Source organism: Gracilinanus agilis, chromosome 3 (assembly GCF_016433145.1).
Source record: "Gracilinanus agilis isolate LMUSP501 chromosome 3, AgileGrace, whole genome shotgun sequence".
Lineage (NCBI taxonomy): Eukaryota > Metazoa > Chordata > Mammalia > Didelphimorphia > Didelphidae > Gracilinanus > Gracilinanus agilis.
In genome coordinates, this window is record NC_058132.1 from 243,242,551 (window position 1) to 243,257,730 (window position 15,180).

General features: G+C 37.7%; 1 protein-coding gene across 1 annotated transcript in view; it reads left to right on the forward strand.

Moving 5' to 3' along the window:
* Positions 1-15,180, forward strand: part of PDE11A (phosphodiesterase 11A) — a 532,399-nt gene that overhangs the window by 442,413 nt on the left and 74,806 nt on the right. The window contains exon 15 of the mRNA XM_044669081.1: positions 7,482-7,572. Coding sequence (XP_044525016.1) covers positions 7,482-7,572 — 91 coding nt within the window. The remainder of the gene's footprint in view (positions 1-7,481; positions 7,573-15,180) is intronic.

Below are 15,180 nucleotides of genomic sequence, written 5' to 3' on the forward strand. Positions count from 1 at the left end.
GGAGGAATGGGCTTTGAGCTGTGTTTTCTCCAAGGGGTATGGTTCCCAGAGTCTTTTTGGTTCTGTGTGGTATTCAGCTCATGACTCTGTGTGATGGCCAGAATATTTAACTTTTATCCCTTTTCTCCTGATTAAAGAGTGGGTTTTCTGACTACTTGATAGTTTTATGTTATTTTCTAAGTTATCAGGTTCAATTCTAGGCACCCTGGTTTCTCAAGATTTCCCTGTTGGACTGGTATGCTTCAACAGCCCACCTACAGTCCTAGATCCAAGGTCACCCTGGATCTCATTCCCTAATCCATTCCCTAATCCAATTCCTAATCCACCAGCACCTGAATCTGAAAAGGAATAATGAAACAGAACAAAATACACACCCCATATTCATGGGACCTGTGCAGTGGGTGAATGATGACCCTCCAGACACAAGAAGAGCTTAACAGAAGGAACACCTGTCTCCGTCTTTCTAGTTTTAAAGATGCAGCCTGTTCTGGTTAAACAGTCAATCAAAGGAAGTCACCTCCACCCACATATTATGGGATGCAGAGGGCCTCTATGTTAGGCAATCTAGGCAGCATCCTCCAAAGACCATTTAAGGGTACCTTCAAGGTAGGCAATCTAGGTATATAATAAAAGCCCCATTGTTTTGATATTCTCCTCTGTGCCAGTAGTGAAGACCCTCTTTGGCAAGTATGAATCTCCTTGTTTTATGCCTCCATTGATATTAATGATCAGAGGATCTTCAAACAAAGTTGTTGTATCTTTCAAGAAAAATTGTCTAATATCGATAAATGCATGAGACATCTTATTAAAGGAGAAACTTTAAAGCTCTATTTTATTTCACTGAAACAAATACTTTTTTTATAGTTGACAAACAATAAGAGGATTGTGTTCTCTATAGCTTTCAATCAATTATGTGATTAAAACTGGTTTCACCATGGAAAATTATTTATAAAAAGACTGCCTGTTGCTTCCTAATACTCTCATGTCTCTATGTGTAAACACATTATCTTACAAAAATGTTATATAATTGAGTCAGTAGTTATTGATGTTCTCTTGGTCACTTTTTTTGGTAGTAATAAGACTTTTGACTTTTTCCCCTTGTCTTTAGTATTGTTTCTTCCTTATGATATGTTGAGAACCGATCCCTCAATACCCTTAAAACTATCTCTTTTCTCAAAGATCTCTTCAGTATTTCCTTACTCTAAGTACATCTGCTTTCCCCAATATTTGTTTTCTTTAATGCCATTTCTACTTTTTCCATAAGCACTTCCAAGGTTATAAAATTATCACCCAAATGTGGTGACTCCACTGTCCTTGATGGTGAAAGGAGTTTATACATATAAATAACGTTTATATGTATGTATCAACATGTGTACATATATCCATATGTACATATATAGATATTACATTCATGTACACATGTGTGTATATGTACATATACACAAAGCTCTTCTGTCAATGATTCCTGCTATCTGTCAGTCACATAGTCAGTCAATAAATATTTAAATGCCTACTATGTGCCAAGCATTATGCTAACTACTGGGGGTAAAAAGAAAGGAAAAAGACAGTTACTGCCCTTGAGTTCTCAGTCTAATGGGGGATGTAATGTAATATAAAACAAAACATAGAATCATCAATAATCAAGAGAGGAGAAGCACTAGAATTAAGACAGATTTGGAATGTTGTCCTGTAGAAGGTGAGATTTTGGTTGGGCTTTGGAGAAAGCCAAGGAAGCCAGTGTGAAGAGATGAGGAGAGAGAGCATTTCAGACATGGGGGACAATGAGAGAAAATTAATGGAGTTGGGAGATGTACTGTGTCATCTCAGGAACAATAAGGAGGCTAATGTCACTAGATCAAAGAATATGTAGTGGGATGTAAGGTCTAAGAAGACTGAACAGATCAGAGAATCAGCTAAGTTATGAAGGGCTTTGAATGGCAAGCTTAGGTTTGCGTATTTGATTCTGGACATGATAGAGAACCATTGGATGTTACTGAGTAAGGAAGGGCCTAACATGATCAGGCCTGTGCTTTAGAAAGGTCACTTTGGCAACTAAATGGAGAGTGGAGTGGAATGAAGAAGGACTTGTGGCAAATAGGTTCACCAACCAGCTATTGCAGCAGTTCAGGCAGAAGAAAATGAGGTCCTGTAGCAAGATGGTGGCAGTATCAGAGGAGAAAAGGGTAAGTATCCTAGAGAAATTACATTGAAAAATACAGACATTGGCAATATATTTGAATATGGGGGTAAGAGATAATGAAGAGTCAAAATATCACCTAGATTGTGAACCTGTAGGTCTGATAAGATGGTGTTTCACTGAACAATCATAATAAAGTTTGGAAGAGAGGAGAGCTTGGGAGGAAAGATAATGAGTTCAGTTTTGGACATGTTGAATTTAAAATGTCTACAGGACACACATGTCAAGATGTCTAATAGGCAGTTGGAGATGAGAAACTGGGGTCATCAGAGATATTAGGTCTAGAAAGAAACAGAGTTGAAAAACTACTTCTTGGAACAGACCCAAATGGATGTGTTCCAAGAGACATGTTGACTCACATGAATGGATGAAAGGGGAAAGAAATAAAACAATATGGATGGGAGATCTTTGGTTCACTTAGTCTTGGAAGTATTCCAATTATGAAGACCAACATTTCCCAATAATAATTTATGAATGGAGGCAAGATGCCAAATCACAAGTATCAAGTTACAGATACCACTGAATTTTGTAGGTTACTGCCTTAATGAAGCATGGGAAATATCAGTTTACATATTTTTGTCCCCTCAAATGCTCTTACTTTCTAGTCCATCAACCTCCTCATTTCCCATAATCTGTACATTCACTCCACTTTCTTTCTCCACCTTGCCCATATATAGGGCTGATTATATGCTTTCTCTTGTCATATCCACAAGTCTTCCACCTCCATAATCCATGATGCCAAAATTCCTTTTTGTGACCAAAATTTCGTATCCTTCTATCTCTCCTTGTGCCCTACTCTTGCTAAATCCATTTTTCATCATCACCATAAACTCCAGTTACAGTATCCCTTCTTGCTCTCCCAGGCCATCAGTTTTCTCTGGAAATATCACTTTGCCTTCAAAATTAAACTTTTAGTCCAACTTTATACTCTCCTTTAATCTCTGCTCTTTTGCCCAAATGTCTTATTAACACTCGTGCCTTAAATCCCAACCCAGGATTACCACTTATCATCTGCCTTCCCCAACTCTTACTCACAACACTAGAGTGAGATACACAATAGCACAATTAACTTGAGACCACTGTAAATTTATATTTTATATCTCAATTTAGCCTTTTAGATTGGCTTCATGCCAATCTTTTTCATTCTTCTTTGGTTGACTTTCTATCACAACTCTCCAGAGCAGCAGTTCTAAACTGTCTCTTCTCTACTCAAGCCACTATACTAGCCTTCTTTCAGAGCATCTTGTCTCATACTTCACTGAATAAATTGAATCATCCTTCATGAGCTCCCTTTTTTCTCCCAGTTTCATATTTCAAATAATCTCTATTCTCTCCTCTTTTATTCCACTCTTTGATAAAAAGATGGATATTTTCACAGCTAGCCTCACTTTCAGCCCTTGATCTCATTCCCTCCTCCTCTCTTCTCTGGCAGATTCTTCCATTAATCATCCTCCCCCTGTAATTTTCAACATTTCCCTACCTGCTAGCTCCTTCCTTCCTTACTGTCTGCTAACACACACACAAATATCTCCATCCTTAAAAAAAAATCAATTTACCCTACCATTACCCAACCCTTTTCCTGATTCTTGGACTTCCAAATTTTGCTATCTCTTCCTGGAACTTCTCTTAGCACCTGGATTCTCTTCTCACCCTGGAACATCCAACATTCGCTTTGGGCTTCTAATCATGGAACCTCTTACTGTAAGGACCCCCTCCTCCATCCCTTTGGTAAGCTCCTCTTGGAGCCTCCATTTTGCCAAGGAACCCAGACTGTCCTTCCTTCCCCTACTGGCTTCCCTCCTCTCTCAGCCCATTTTTCAGCTCTCTTTTATGTGTTTTCCTCTCCCATTAGAATGTATCCCATGGAGGTCAGGGACTATCTTTCCTTTTGCTTACATTTGTATTCTCCTTGCTTAACACAATATCTGGCTCAAGAACAAGAGCTATTAAATGCTTGTTACTTTTCTTCCTATCATCTTTTTAAGCTTTTTCATATCTCTCTTCTCTTTCATAACCAAACTCCTAAAAATGCTAGATATTCCTTCTATATACTCTCTTTCCTCAAGGTTTTCATGACTTTTCCCTAATGTGATACTCTTCCTAGACATCCAAACAATTCTTTCCAGTCTCTTTCACAGAATAATCATTGATATCACCCCTCTTATGCTTTGTAAAGGGCCCTGCCCTATGTCTTCTCTTCTAAATCTATACACTATTCCAACATGATTTCATCTTTTCTCACAAATTTCCTGATCTTCTCTACTTAGATGACTCCAAAATCTACGTATTAAGTATTCATGTTTCTACCAAGCTTCCACAGCTCTGATTTCCTGCTAGACATTTCCATTTGAATGTCATGGTCATCTTAAATTCAACATCTCTAAAACTGAGCTCATTTACTTTCCCTCTAAACTCACTTCCTTTCTAACTTCCTGTTTCTGCTGGGCAGGCATAGCTAGGTCCTGATTTCTACAAATAATGAATCCAGAGAAGTGGTCATATTATTTGAATTCATATTGCATATTCCCATTATTCTGGAACCAATTACTATATTGTACATAATTATAACCTTCAATTCAAATACATATAATCACTTCTAATCACTTCACATGATTCATTATTTGTACTAGTCAGGACATAGTCACCAACGTTCACAGTGTATAAGCCATATCCAAATCTTCATTCTCACTCACTCCTTCATATTCAATCGGTTATCAAATATTGTCAGTTCTACCTCTTAAGTGTCTCTTCTATGCATTCCCATCTTTCTAACATGGCTTTCATCCTAGTTTAGATTTTCATCATCTTTTACCTCTACTTTCGAAACAGCCTCTTAATCTCCTTGCTTCCAATCTCTTCGGTTTCTAACCTGTCCTTCATCTAGCTGCCAAATTCATATTCCTAAAGCATAGGTTGGGCCATATCACTTTGCATTTAAGAAGAGTCAAAGGTCCTACAGTAAGTGCTTTCTAGATTAAACCCAAACTCCTCTGATTGGCATATAAAGGTCTTCACAATCCAGCTCTAGCCACTTTTCTAGGCTGATTACACATACTTTGCATTCCAGTAAAACTGGTGTGTTTGCTATTTCCCCTATCCAACAATCTATCTCCTATCTCTAAGACTTTGTATAAATTATCCCAATCTATGTCATGACTTTGAATGTCCTCCATCTTTACATTTTATAATCTCTAATTCTTTTCAAGACACTGTTCAAGTGTCCCATTATTTAAAGGGCCTTTTCTGATTACCAGAATTGCTAATGCCTCCTAAAAAATCACTTTAATATATACCACGTATAGACATTCATATGTGTGTATACATATATGTACCCTTTGTTTACCAAACTGGAACTATATTATATCCTCCCAGTAGATTATAAGCTCCTTGAAAGTGGGGATTATTTCATATTTTTCTTTATCACTCTGCCTAGAACAGTACCTAGTATAGAAAAAAACACTTAATGAATGCAGGTTATTAATTGGTTTATTGTGAGCTAATGAAAACATTATCAGGTACAGGACTCCCTAATCTTTAACTAAATATTTCTGCTTTCTCTGCTTGGTGAATTCAGACAACCTCCTTCACTACATAAGGGGCACAATTTTTACTGGATTTGTGATTTCTAACTGTCAGTCTGCCAGGTATTTGGGTTGGGACAGGGGGGGAGGAAAAATAGGGTATTTCCGTGATGTATTATTAATAAACAGGAGACCATTCACTGTCTGCTAACCATTCCTTTAAGGAAAAGCCTGTCCCTATATGTTTCCAGCTCTGGTATCCTTTCTCCCTAGTGAAATAAATTACAAAAGAGAGAGAAAAGAAAGATTATTCCTTGCACAGATCCTTGGCCTAAATCCAATGATTTTTCTTTTCTGATCATAGGTTTTTCTAAATCTTTACTCTTTTCAGGAATAATAATTTTTATTTGGTATTATTTGTTTTAAACCATCTATATTTCCCAAACTATCACTCTCCCAGAGGGTCATCCCTTATAACAAAAATTCCAAAAGAAGAACAAAAAAATAAATAAACCAGCTTAGCAAAAGTAACCAATGCTTTGAAAAAGTCTGACGTGTTTAGTGTTCTGCACCAATGCATCCCTGTTCCCCCAAGCCCAAGGAAGAGATATAGGAAGGAGATATCTTCCTATCCCTTTTGGGGAGCTCATGGTTGGGCCAATATATTTTTATAGCTTTCAATTTCAATCATTTTGCCATAATTCCTTTTGTTTACATTGTGGTCACTATGTAGATTGTTTTCCTGGTCTTGCTTAATTTGTTTTGCATAATTCCCTATAAGTCTTTAATATGCTATGTCTAAGCAGTTCTGATCTAGGCAAGCAGACAACACCTTTGTTAAAATAAAGAACAACTGTGTGAAAAAAAAGAGAAAAGATGGTCTAGGCAAAGCCAAATGCCTTATTTTCAATAGTAAAGCACCACATTTTAGCATATGAGATTTCTGCTACCTGTTTGAGGCCTTTACATATGTCTTAGTAATAAAGTCTAAACTTTCTGTTTTCAACCATTTTGTAGTCTGGCCTCTAACAGATTTTACTTGCTTAACCTGACATTTTAAAATGTAGTTTTGTTGTTTTCAGTTGTTTCTGTTGTGTCAGACTCTTCGTGACCTCATTTGGGATTTTCTAGGCAAAGATATTGGAATGGCTTGAAATTTTCTGCTCTAGCTCATCTTACAGATGAAGAAACTGAGACAAATAGGGTTAAGTCACTTGCCCAGGATCACCCAACTGGAAAATGTCTGAGGCCAGATTTGAACTTATAAAAATGAGCCTTCCTGACTCCACTCCCAACTGTAGGCCTGGAACTCTAACCACAGTACCACCTAGCTGCCCCTTATATGCCAATGTGTGCTTAAATAAGTTGTTATCCAAGTACCCAGTCAAGAAACCATGCAAACTATGGACTGGTCTTGCCTATGCATATTTGCAGGAAGTATCATGCTGGTATTTAGACTACTCTAAAGACCTGAAATTTAGGGGGGCAGCTGGGTAGCTCAGTGGATTGAGAGCCAGGTCTAGATATTGGAAATCCTAGGTTCAAATCTGGCCTCAGACATTTACCAGCCCTGTGACCCGGGCAAGTCACTCAACCCCCATTGCCTAGCCCTTACCACTCTGCTGCCTTAGAACCAATACACAGTTTTGTTTCTAAGACAGAAGGTAAGGGTTTAAAAAGAAATAAAATAAAATAAAGACCTGAAATTCCAAGGGATTCTGTTCTGAGGGGGGACAATGTCTTACCCTATTATCCTCTTTCAGGAGCGGTTCTGCTTTGGCCCAGCTTTATGGAACTTCTGCCACCTTGGAGCACCATCACTTTAACCATGCTGTGATGATTCTGCAAAGTGAGGTACAGAACCAATTTCTCCAGCTGCCTTTTAAACCAGAAAACCATAGAAGCATTTACTCCCCATTTCTTTCTTTTTTTTTTTTTTTCCAATACCACAAGTAGCCAGGATAGAGTAGGAAGATACTATTTTTCTCTAAAATGTTGGGCCTCCCCTATTCCTTGGTCACAGGTTCCCCACCTCCCCCTTGTTATGCTAATCTGAGATGACATGCCAGGTCTTCTTCCCTCATTCTATCTACCTGAATTTTGCCTTATTATTAAGATCAATTAATCAATAAATAAGCATTTATTAACTGCCTCAGCTATGTCAAGCACAGTTAAACACTGAGACTCCAAAGACAAAATGCAGGGATAGTCTACTTTCAGCAATTTGTAGTCACTTGATTCATGGCTGTATCAAGTCATCCTGATATTTGCATAGTTTTTTGGTTTTTTGGAATAAGGATTGTGCCAATAACTTGATCAAAGTCTAAGTTGTGGATTTTATTCAAAGAATGATTCATTTTTCCTTTATCTTTACAAAATACTCTAAAAACTACTGTTTAAAAGTAAGTGTTAATGTGTAAAATCCCATCATTGCCCTCCCTGAGGATTTCAAAATCTCTGATAATGGTTGCCTGCAACAATAACAAAAATAAATGCTTTTCTAGCTAGATACCTGCCTATCACCTTCCCCCAAGTCTGATACCAAGTAGAAAGATAGTCAAGTGTAAATAGTTCTAGCAGAATCACAGAGATAAAATGTTTCATTGATGTTATTCTGTTAGCCCTCAAAGAATGTCATTGCCCACAGATTATGATCTGAGTACATTTATTACTTCCAGTAAATGGATAAGGAACTCCACAAAGAAGTAGCAAAGCAAAAAAAAAGAATCCATTGTAGCGGACCTCAGAAGGACTTAGTTATTTTGTGAAATGCAAACCAATTTTAAAAGATCACAGAGAGGAAAATAACGTGAGACAGATCTGTTTTCTCAGTAGAATGGAGGAAGTCCTAAGAGATAGACTAAGAAATTGTCACTGCCAGCAGGACTGGCTTGTCAGCAAGGAACCCAGCTGAAGGACAAAGCAGAACTAAGATGATTTTCCCTATTTTCCTTCAGATGGCAAGTCAGGAGCTTAGAGTGGGGCTGTCCCTTTCTACACTTTCTGCTCCTGACAAAGAAAGCCACCAACCACCACCAGACCATCACTGTGGCTGCTGAGTTAATGCTGCCAGGAAGGGATCTGTTTAATTTTCTGCAAGCATGCAGACTTTTTGAGACCAGGAAGGGCTCATCTGTTCCCCATTATTTGTCAGTTCTCTAACTGTGCCATTAATTATTATTATTATCATCATTAAGGCCTTACTTTGCTGGTATACTCTCATTAAAATATGGTGTGTTTTTCCTCCAGCCTGTCTTGAAAAAAAGTAAGTCTTCTGCAAGTTCATGAAAGCCTTTGACCCCAAGAAGGATAGTTGACACTCCCATCTGTAGCTGAGACTCTGAATTCAGAGCAGGAATGGGAGAAGTGATTAGTGGTTGTGTATTCTTCCTTCTGAATGAAATACGGACACTTGGACCCAAGTGACAGGAGCCAGCATAGATAAACAGAAATGCCCTGGAATCTATTGTTTTGAGAGTTTTCCCCATGGGCAGGACCTGATTCATTTTTGTTTCTTTATTCTCTGTGCCTAGCTCAGTGCCTTACATAGAGTAGACACTTAATTGTTTGTAGAATTCATGCTAAAGAAGGTTGGTTTGGGATTTTTATATAGTATACACTGGGCATACAGGAGAGAACTGGACAGAGGAGAGGAAAGTCAGAGTCAGTATCCAAAGGGACAAGCATTAGTGTATACCTTTTTTTTTTCCTTTTGGTCTAATCTATGACTTCATTTGGGTGGCTAACTCTTCACGTGCAAACTGCAGCTCCTTTATACTTTATACACTTAGGGTATTTCCTGGCATATTGAAGGAAATTGCTCATGGCCATACCACCAATATGTTGTCAGAGGAAAACCTTCCCACTCGTGCTAGCTCTCATTTGTTCAAAAGAATAGAGATTGTTCAGGATGATCTCGTCTGATCCCTTCATTGTACAAACAAGTAAGGCCCAAAGGAAGGCACCTGGGTGGCCCAGGGGATAAAGCACCAGGCATGGAGTCAGGAAAACTCCTCTTTTTGAGTTCAAATCTGACCTCTGATTCTTACTAGCTGGATGACTCTGAGCCAATCACTTCACCTTGTTTGCCTTGATTTCCTCATCAGTAAAAGGAGCTGGAGAAGGAAATGGAAAGCCACTCCAATATCATTATCAAGAAAAATCCCAGTGGGTCACATAGAGTCAGATATGACTGAAAAAATGACAACTCCTAAAAGGACCAAAGGAGAAGAATGGCATACCTCAGGTGGCACACAACAGATTAGGGGGGAAGCTGGAACTGGAGCTGGGGTCTGCTAAGAAGAGACTCTTTCAACTGTTCTCTGATGCTTTCTCTTTCTCCTTCTAGCAAAACAGAGCACTTTGTGAATAAAGAGCCCTTTCTATATATCATTTCATTTTAATCTGCAAAACTACCTTTTGAAGCAGAGATGACAAAAGATTTTTATCCCCATTTTTAGAGGAAATTATAGCTCAGAATTTAAGTGAAGAATTCACACACATAGTAAGTGGGTATAACTAAGACTCAAAGCCACCTCTCTTTCCATTATGACATACTTTCTTCTCAATACTGGCAAATGCACCATGTTTCTGCAAGAAATCCCAGAGCTATCCACACAAATTTATGTATTCATTCAGCAAACACCCATTAAAGACAATTAACTGCACTTGATCCTAAGGAACTTAAAAAATAATATAATTAACAGTTGTAATAACAGTAGGTCTGATCAGAAAATAGTGTTCATTCAAGGTAAGTAAATAAATAGTCCTTTCCAGGGCATGAAGATAACAACAAAAATATTTCTGCAGATCTTTAAGGATGGCAAAGCACTTTATAAATATTATCTCATTCAATCCTCACAAGAACCCTGTGAGTTTGTAGGTATTTTTTTGTTCACATTTTACAGTTAAGGAATCTTAGAGTTAGAGGTAAAGTACCTTGTCCAGGGCCACACAGCCAATAAATATCTGAAGTAGGATTTGAACCCAAATCTTCCTGGCTCCCAGGCCCATTGCTCTATCCAATGTACTGAGTATCAGATCTTCTGTACTTTTGGGGATCACAGATCCTGGAGTTGGAAGGAATCTTAGAAAGCATGTAATTAGGACACTTAGGTGGCTCAGTAGATAGAGCTCTCTTGATTTTTGCAATAGTGTTGTTACTAAAGAGTTGAATTTTTGTAGTCAAAAATATAGTTTAGGGGGCAGCTGGGTAGCTCAGTGGATTGAGAGCCAGGCCTAGAGACAGGATGTCCTAGGTTCAAATCTGGCCTCAGACACTTCCCAGCTGTGTGACCCTGGGCAAGTCACTTGACCCCCATTGCCTACCCTTACCACTCTTCCACCTATAAGTCAATACACAGAAGTTAAGGGTTTAAAATAAAAAATATATATATAGTTTAGGGGGGCTCAGTGGATAGGGAGCCAGGCCCAGAGATTATGTAATTAGAATCTGTTACCCTAAACACCATGATCCCCAGCAAAACTATAATTCCCAGCACTCCACTCACTTCTTGTCATTACATGCTGATGTAGATAAGATATGAATTCAGTGGAGTTCTCTTTCCTTCCTGTCACAACTTTGGTGGAATGGGGATTTTTGAGCAGGTAGAAAACCTTAGTCATGTGGTTCTATTTTGTAAGATAATAAACTTTAAAAAATTAATACTTGAAGTATTGGACATTGATTTAACTCTTATAAGATAGGAGATCCTGAGTTCAAATATGACCCCAGATACTTCCTAGAGGGTTGACCCTGGGAAAGTCCAATTTAACCCCAAATTAACCCCAGTTGCCTAGCCTTTATCTCTCTTCTGCCTTAAAACAGATGCTTAGTATCAATTCTAAGACAGAAAGTAATTTTTTTTTAATTAAAAACAATTAGGCTTAAACTGTTTACTTAGAAAATAGGTAATCCTGCGTTGAAATCTGGCCTCAGATACTGTCTAGTGGTGTGGCTCCGGGCAAGTCACTGAACCCTAGCTGCCTAAGCCCTTACCCCTCTTCTACCTTGGAACCAATACTTAGTATTGATTCGAAGACAGAAGATAAGGGTTTAAAAAAAAAAAAAAAGAAGAAAACATGTATATGTCAGAATAAGAATCCCCTCTATAATATACTCAACAAGAGCCATCCAGCTTTTGCTTAAAATTCTTAAGTGAGGGGGAATACAATACTTCCTAGGATGATAATAATCATGATAAGAAAAAGAACTAACATTTCATTAGCATTTGCTATGTGCCAAGTGCTGTGCTAAGTGCTTTACAATGATTATCTCATTCAATCCTTACAACAACCCAGAGAGGTAAATATTATTATGCCCATTTCACTGATGAGGAAACAAATAGATGTTAAGTTATGTGCCCAAAGTCTCCCAGCTAGGAAGTGGCTAAGCCCAATCCACTTTGGAATAGCTCTAATCATTAGGCTTTTTCCCTTACACCCATTTAAATCTGTTTCCCAGCAACTTCTTAGCCATAGTTCCTTAGCCATTGTTCTACTATCTGAGGACAAGCAGAATAGGTCAAATCTCCTTCCATGCAACAGCCTTTCAGGTCCTTGGAGGTAGTCATCACATTCTCTTAAGGCTTTTCTTTTCCCTCCAACATTCCTGGCTCCAGTTGGACACACTGTACCTAAACCCTGACACAGTGGTGTCGTTTTGGTCCTCTTCGAGTACAAAGGACAAAACCAACCAGCTCTTTCAGCCGGTCCTCATGATACCAAATCCCATTACTTGTCTATGACAGTTATCACACAAGAGGACAAGTAACTTTCTGCAATAAAGCCCTTTCTAAAACTGAAATGAACCTTTGAAATATTTATGAAGAAAAGATTTGCTTAACAAATAGTCCAAACAAGGAAAACCCCAACGTATATATAAAAAACAAAATGTTTACGAGTTTTTTAAAAAAAAATGTTCAGGTTTGTATATAAAGAATATCATCAACTCTTCTGTAGTTTTTAAGAAGAAAGTTGCCTGGGGCATTGAGGGCTTGTGTAGGGTCTCAAAGACAGAATATGTGAGGAACAGGACCTGAATGAAAGTATTATATACTGTCTCTCATTTTAAAAATATATTTATGGTGATTTTTCACCTGTTTATTTAGGTTGGGGTTTTATTTGATTTTTCACTTACAAAAATAAACAATATGGAAATATGTTTTGCATGATAATACAATGTAGAAGAACCCAGATTAAGTTGCTTGCCACTCTAGGAGGGGAAAGGGAAGAGAGAGATAATTTGAATCATGTTATTTTGTACAACTTATGTGGAAAATTATTATCACATGTAATTGGCAAACAATTTAATTTATATATATATATTATGTACACATACATATATATTTATGAGACAGGTAGGTGGCTCAGTAGATAGAAAACCAGACTTGGAGATAGGAGTTCTTAGGTTCAAATCTAACCTCAGATACTTCCTAGCTGTGTGACTCTGGGCAAGTCACTTGACCCCAATTGCCTAGCTCTTACCACTCTTCTGCCTTGTAACTGACAGGATGATAGTTTCAAAACTGGACACAATTTTATATAGGATAAGACTAAGTGCTAGATAAGTAAGTGACTTATCCAAGGTCATACAAATAATAAGTAGCACAATCTGGATTTGAACCCCAGTCTTGTGACTCCAAATTTTGAAATCATTCCTTTATTCTATGGCTTTGTCCTTAAAAGTAGTAAAATGTATTTCTTTAAAATCAAATCCTACTTTTTACAACTATATTCCAGATCTTTCAGCCTAATTAGTCAAGATAATTCCAATTTTAATTATATCTCACCCCCAGGAGTTCTTTTCCTGACATTGCAAAGGATCTTGGTGCTGCAGTTAGAGATGGACAGTTGATCCCCCATGCCCTTGGGCTCAGTCCCCTTGGTTTGATCTGTGTCATAAGGGATTCTCACCAACTTGGTGATACCAGCATTCATTTAGCTATTTGTCTTCATTCTTCTGGCTGAATTAAGGATCTGGAAGAGTTCATTTGAAAATTATTATTAATATTGGACTGGGTCCCAGTTGGAACCAATATGAATGAACTATTCTCTGAGAATAAAGTGTTCATCCATAGGAGGTAAATTAACTCAGAGTAGCAGATTCTCATTTAGAGTCTTGGAAGATGTAATTTTTCTAATTGATATTAAAGAATTACTGGGACAGGAGTTTACTCAGAGTATTTTCATTTTTTTCCTCCTAACTCTTCCCCAAACCAACCTTAATACTACTATTATGCTAACTATATCTATGCAGGTATTCTCTAGAAGCAAATATATGAAAATCTAGATGTACAAAACAGAAAATAGTGGTATAATTATTCACTATGAAAAAAATATTCACTTAACAAAAAGTATTCACTGTAGAGTAGAACAATGAGCCACATAGTTCATTTAAACTATATATATGTATATATTAATTAAACTCTTACATTCTGTCTTAGAATAAACACTAAATATTGGTTCCAAGGCAGAAGAGTGGTAAGGACTAGATCAGTGATGTTGAACCTTTTAGAGAGTGAGTATCCAAACTGCACCCTCACATTTGCATGTGAGCCCTGACCTTACCCCAGACAGGGAAGGGAGGAAACACTCCCATTGAGCTGCTGGGCAGAGAGGAGGAGGGGAGCAACACCTTCTGGCACACGTGCTATGGGTTTGCCAACATGGGGGTAGGTGATTGAAGTTGTGACTTGCCCAGGATTATACAGCTAGGAAGTATCTGATGTCAAATTTGAATCCAGGACCTCTTATCTCCAGGCCTGGCTCTCTATCCACTAAGCCCCCTAGCTTCCTCTAAACCAGTGGTTCCCAAACTTTTTTGGCCTACTGCCCCCTTTCCAGAAAAAATATTACTTATCCCCCTGGAAATTATTTTTTTTAAATTTTAATAGCAATTAATAGGAAAGATAAATACACCTGTGGCCATCACTGCTTCCCAGGATCACTACAGCACCCACCAGGAGGCAGTAACACCCACTTTGGGAATCACTGCTCTAAATTATATTTTTGATAACAAAAATTAAACTCTTCAGTAACAAAACTATTGCATAAGTCAAGAGAGAGCTGAACTGGAAATCTTGTCTAAGTAAAATCTATCAAGCATTTCTCTTAGACACGTTAATGACTTAACTAATTTTCTTCCAGTTGAAAACATCTGTTTCAAAAGCAAATGTTTCCAAAATGACAGCTTAAAATGTTTCCAGAGAAACAAATATTTATATAGGAATTAAGGTTGGGTTGTATGCCAAAATATTTTATAAACTTTACATATGATAATCCTAATAGGAAAGTGCCATTGGATGGGTAAAATGTGAATGTGAATGAATTTATATTCATGAATACACATACACAACAATGCAAACATTTCCAATATATATCTTTTCTTCATAAAAAATAAACAGATAATTAAAAGTATTCTCCAGGGGCAGCTGGGTAGCTCAGTGGAGTGAGAGTCAGGCC